The sequence below is a fragment of the Perca flavescens genome, chromosome 1, assembly GCF_004354835.1.
Source record: "Perca flavescens isolate YP-PL-M2 chromosome 1, PFLA_1.0, whole genome shotgun sequence".
Classification (NCBI taxonomy): domain Eukaryota; kingdom Metazoa; phylum Chordata; class Actinopteri; order Perciformes; family Percidae; genus Perca; species Perca flavescens.
In genome coordinates, this window is record NC_041331.1 from 32415582 (window position 1) to 32421581 (window position 6000).

General features: G+C 41.6%; 1 protein-coding gene across 1 annotated transcript in view; it reads left to right on the forward strand.

The window, feature by feature from the left end:
* The window catches only part of unc13c (unc-13 homolog C (C. elegans)), a 110348-nt gene extending 104843 nt beyond the window's left edge, over positions 1 to 5505 (forward strand). The window contains exons 30-32 of the mRNA XM_028575211.1: positions 1183 to 1275; positions 2700 to 2859; positions 3840 to 5505. Coding sequence (XP_028431012.1) covers positions 1183 to 1275; positions 2700 to 2859; positions 3840 to 4125 — 539 coding nt within the window. The 3' untranslated portion in view covers positions 4126 to 5505. The remainder of the gene's footprint in view (positions 1 to 1182; positions 1276 to 2699; positions 2860 to 3839) is intronic.
* Positions 5506 to 6000: the final 495 nt, after the last annotated feature.

Consider the following 6000-nt stretch of genomic DNA (forward strand, 5'->3'; position numbering starts at 1 on the left):
ACACACACACAGCCTCTCAGGGCACCATTACAATAAATCAGGAGGCTTGTTTCTTTATTACCAGCTATAATGGGCACTGCATGTTTGGAACATATTGATTAGCTATTGGATCAACATGCCCTTTCAGCAACCACACCGGCACTTGCCTTGCAGTGTTCAACATCTGTTTGTCCGTTATCTGGGCTGGATCAAACACAAGGCAGGAGCACTCCCTGCATCAGGCAAAGTGAGACACATGATCAGCAATCAGTTATAATTGTCACATTCACACAGTTACACATTCATACCCGGAAGCTGCCCAGTACAACCACAGTCTGATCTGCTGAGCAGCTCCACTGGAGCGGTTGGGGTTAAGGGCCTTGCTCAAGGGCACCTCAGTGGTGGTAATGAGGGAGGGGACAAGCACTGCTCTTTCACTTTCCCCACCCAGATTTTATGTCTGTCGGTCTGGGGATTGAACCAGCGACCTCCCGGTCACAAGCTCGCTTCTTTAACCATTAGGGCCACTGCCCCCAGGGTGTGATGCTCAAATGGGTATTTCCTCCTAACAACACTCTGTTTTTGTTCACTCTTGCCCCCCTCTTTAGCTTTTTTCTCATACAATGTTTTACTTTCACTTCCACTTGAGTTGTCTGCATGTAGTCAAATCCAATGTTTTGTTTGTATTTCTATTGAACCGTTGTGATTTCATTGTGCAAAACATTATTTATTTAGTGCAGCCATTCACACCATCTGCCTCCTGCATGGCCGTCAAACCAGGCAGATTATTTCATGTTTTTTTTTTTTTTTTTCTTGTTGTTCTTGTTCAGCCTCAAGCTAAAGGAAAAACCCCTGGCTTTGTTTCCTACTGGGCTGCCATAGGGGTGGAATCAAGTCAATACCCCTACTGTTTTTCTTGGGTTTAGGATTTTAGCTTTGACACACAGAGACGTGTTTATACACCACATTGTGGATCAATTTCTAGATACCTCATGCACAAAATGCTGCACCCACAGTTTGGGATCCTGTTCTTTCATCCTCTCTCTCCCTCTCTCTCTCTCTCTCTCTCTCTCTCTCTCTCTCTCTCTTATTTCTGTTTCTCGATCTCTCTATGTCTCTCTCTGGCTCCATCTCTGTCACTCCTTCATTCTCTCTGATTTTCATTATGCTAATTCTCTTGTTGTTGTTTTGGTGTGTGTCCAGGTCAGTCATCCAACGGATCCGTGGGGGAGGTGTCGATGCAGGTGAATCTCATCTCTCACCCTGGCACTGGAGAGCATAAAGTCAGCGTGAAGGGTGAGCTTTTTGTGTGTGTGTGTGTGTGTGTCTCTCTCTCTCTCTCTCTCTCTCTCTCTCTCTCTCTCTCTCTCTCTCTCTCTGTCCGTCTGTCGGTCTCTCTCTCCGTGTGCCTGATTGCGTGTCTCGTTGTGAGAAGTCAAGACAGCTAAAACCACCATAAACCTGCTGTTTTATTTTGAAAGTGTTTATTTTGGTCAAATATCCGGCTGCACTGTGGTCTTCCTGTAGGTGATTACCTGCCTGGCTTGACACATACGCTTACGTATTGCACAAGAAATAGAGTTGAAGCCCAAACTATCGCTGCAGCGCGCAGGTCTATGCGGACACTACGTGCCCGATGTGGCCGGACAGACTGGATAACATGGGTGCCGTCTTTGGTCCAAGCAAATAAATCCCTGGTCTTACTTTTAGTCATTGTCATTAGACATCTGCTTCTTGTTTACACAGACACGCGCATGCCCACTTCACATATGAATGTGATATGCTTTGTCGGAGCATAAACGCGATGTTGTGTGGACGCTGATCATTTTTGTTTCAAAATTTCTTTTAAAAATGAAAACGTAGTAGTATGGATGTAGCCTAACACCGGGAACACACTGCTGGGCGAAGCGCCAGGAAGCATAGATTCGTGTCCAATTGCATGCCTGGCTTTTTATATCAGCCGCGAAATTCTCAGCACAGAGCAAACCTTCTCCTCTCCACTCTACAGAACGTCTCTCTCTCTCTCTCTCTCTCTCTCTCTCTAAACCTGGGTGTTTTATTTTGAAATTACTTTTATTTTGTAAAGTATCCTGCTGCACTGTGGCCTTCCTGTATGTGATTACCTGCCTGGCTTGTCACATTCGCTCAACGCCGAAACAAGTGCCTTTCCTTTTTTTTTTTAAGTTGGAAAAAAAACTAACAGATTCTGTATTTGCCTTGTTTAAAAGGAACTACTGTTTTTGAAGTCCACTGCTTTAATAACATACTTGTTGATATTTGGTTCCTAAATTCAAAAATCGGACTCAACATCCCCACAGCTGCAATAATTTTTGTTCCACCTCCTAAAGTAGCCCCATATGCACTATAGCTGGCAATCAGCTATAATCAGCCGACAGCAGTACCATGACAACATGATTGCCAATTAGGTTACTATGGCAATCATATATGGATGTTTCTATTATTACAGGATGAAGAGATGCAGTTTAGCGTTTTTGTATTCATTTTCTACATTTCCCAGAATTACCTCTGGCAACCACCACAGAACAAAATGCAAAAGAAATATAAATAGACAGTATCTCAGCAACATTTTCAGCATCGAGCCAGTTCTCTGTGGGAAAAAAAAGATAAAAACACTTATAGAGATAACATGGATTTTTCTTTACTTTCTTCTGAACTATATCCACGCTGTCGCTAATTATTATTTTCTCTGTATTTCTCAGTGGTTGCAGTGAACAACCTCACCTGGCAAACCAACGCCATGTTCCGGCCGTTTGTTGAGGTCAACGCCGTAGGACCACATCTGGCTGACAAGAAGCGCAAATTCAGCACCAAGACCAAGAATAACAATTGGTCACCAAAGTACAATGAAACATTCCAATAGTGAGTAATCGTGCTTCCTTAGTGTTAGTCACAGAGGTGGAGAGAATGTTTTTACCTAGTAAGCACATTGTAAGCATTTTGCCTGCCTACATACAACCTAAAATAGTCGGTACCTGCTGCATTCTGTACCTTAACATGCTGCAGTATCTTTAAACACTAGTATTCAGTCGAGTATGCTATCTGCACACTACAAAAGAGCCTCCAGCAACCTATATACCACAAAATACCTGTAAAACCTTACTACTAGTCCTCCCAATTTTTCTAAGCAGGGAATAGAATGCAATTGCTTTACCAGCACTTCTGCTCATTGCATTCAAACTGTTGAAGGAAGCCAAGTGACTGCTTTAGCAATCTACAGGCTTGTCTTCTCTTTGACACTGTCATTCTGAGCCGCGGCAACTAAAGTCCCAGAGCTAAAGTGGTCTTAGACTGAGTTGTAGCAACACCAGTGTGATCAGTGCAGGCTCAGTGTTGTCTGCATATAGATTCACTCCTGCCATTGTCATTTGAATGTTAAGAAGCCGTTAAAGTCGCTGGGGATAATTAGAAAACAACCTAAAACAAAAAGCTGGCTCCGAATAATGGCTCATTTGAATATAAACATTAATTTCGCTTTCAAAGTATGACTGAATTGTCTCATCACATTCACACATACTGTATAATAAGGCGGCTTTCCGCTGGGGAATTGTCACCAAGCCAGAGTCTCTTGCTGACACGCTATATTCACTGCGAACAAAGCCGAATGTCAGTGTCCAAAAAGCAATTGGTGTGCACTTATGTACAATTCATCAGAATGACACTGGGCTTTTCATTAAGTTCAAACAATAACCAAAAACTACATCAGTATCTGAACATGTCATTATGTGGTAAACCCTACATTTCTATTAACCATGCAGGTTAAATCATTTCCTTTTTGCAGTATAGTAAAACAGTGCTGATTTTGCTTCACGTGAACATTCATCTCTCTCTTTTTCTCCCAGTGTTCTAAGTAATGAACATGGTCCGGAGGCCTACGAGCTGCACGTCTCCGTAAAGGACTACTGCTTTGCCCGCGAGGACCGCATCATCGGCATGACGGTGATCCAGCTCAGAGAGCTGGCAGACAAGGGCAGCTGCTCCGCGTGCTACCCCCTGATGAAGAGCATCTCCATGGACGAAACTGGCCTCACCATCATGAGGATACTCTCTCAAAGGACCAACGATGAGGTGGCCAAAGAGTTTGTGCGTCTCAAGACAGACACACGCTCGGCGGAGGAAGTGTCATAATGTGCAGCAAAATGGCAGTAATAAAAGAGTTGTGTTGTCTTAAATGAGAGATAAAGAGGAAAGGGAGAAGGAGCAGTAGCAACAGATGTTCTTTCTGGATGAAAGCTGGAGAATGTGATTGTCCAAAGAGAAGCGCAGGAGGCCCAAATGTGGCGAGGCAGCAAGACAGACAGTCAGAGAGAGAGAGAGAGAGAGAGAGAGAGAGAGAGAGAGAGAAGGTTGTGTTTGTTTGTTTTTGTGCATGTGCGTAAAACATCTGTTGGAATGTTCATTTTAAAACTACAGTATTAGTGTTTACTTACCGTATGCTTACTATTAAGTACTATATTCTACGAGTTATGTTGACGAGACATGAAATACCTTTTTTACAACATTTAGTCTTTTTGAACAGAGATTTGTTCCAATAAAGTGCCAAACCAGTGTAAAAAAGAACAAAACCAACGTATATGAATTATGGTGAACTTAGTATGTTTGAAATTTGCTCGATTATTTTGTCCGGTGTAAGTCATTTTCTGACCGTGTGGCGTTTTGATTGTTGCAAAGTCTTTCATTTTGCACCCTCGTTTTTTGGCTTAACGTTCTTCCACACAGCACTGTTGTGCATGTCCTCTTCTCGGTCATGTCTCTCCCATGATTCCACAGTGACCACCGAGCAGGGTCCTGTCCCCTTGCCTTCAAACTGTTTGTATTTTAAGTCAACCTGAAAAAAGACCGTGTTTTTTTAAATGGCGATGACTGCTATGTAAACCTTCATAGGTGTTTGTAATTTTATAACCATGACAACAATGATGACAGCCTCCAGTGCTAACAGTCTTAGCAGAAAGGATGGAAATGTTTTATTTTTCTTTGGCTTTTTGTTTGTTGTTTTGAGCCATCAGCTTCCAGCCTTTCTGAATGACCACTGTGAACATGAGCTTTGGAAGGCAAGCTTACATGACATTGCTGACAGTTTGATATTATTGTTTTCATATTTTTCCGATAACTTTGTTCCTGAAAAACTGCCAAAGTTATATAAAATATTTGTACAAAAGCAATCCATTACATGTATGAAGATAAATATGTACATGTGATCTATTACTTTTTCAATGCTTTATATTTGATTATTGATAGGGTGGTACTAAGATATTTTTTTTGTTATTTCCTGTGAAGCTGTTAACCAATATGAAAGTTGCACATGTTACTTTACACATTAGTTATATCAGCTTCTGTCATTTCGAGTTATTTTTCTTCATGAAAGAAAGAGTATAAATGGTAAATATGCAACATTCCTATGTATTGCACTGATGGCGAATTGTATGTCATGTAAATATATTTAGTGAGATATTGTATAAAAGTCTACTTTTCTTCAATGTGCATAAAGTATGTGCAAATGTGTTTAAACATCTGGGTCATTTTGAACAGTTGTCCAGTAAGCATCCCTTTTACACATCATCATTCAGAATCAGGTGACTGGTAATTAGAACAACTACTAGTCATACAAACTCATTGCACCTGATTTCTTGCATTTTGTGTTGAGAATTACAATATCAAAAACTTACAGATATAATATACTCTTGAAGAACAGTTTGACAAAGTTTGCATGCAAGTTTGTCATGTTTAATCTGAAATTGCCTCAGTATACATAAAGGGGCTTTCACACCGCCATACAGTAACTCGCCGCCTCTAGAAATTCAATGAGGGCAAGTGGTTTTGATCACAGAGGTAGGGGTATGAAGCAGTTGCCACCGCTTTTAAAAGCACTTTGCTTTTTTGGGAAACTCTCCTGCAGGTAGGCGGTTGTCAGGGCACTTGCTGCACGGCGGTGTGAAACCCGCTTAATGGCAAATGTGGTCAGTGGCATTCAAATCGGATGTTTTAGAGCAAATCAAATCAATC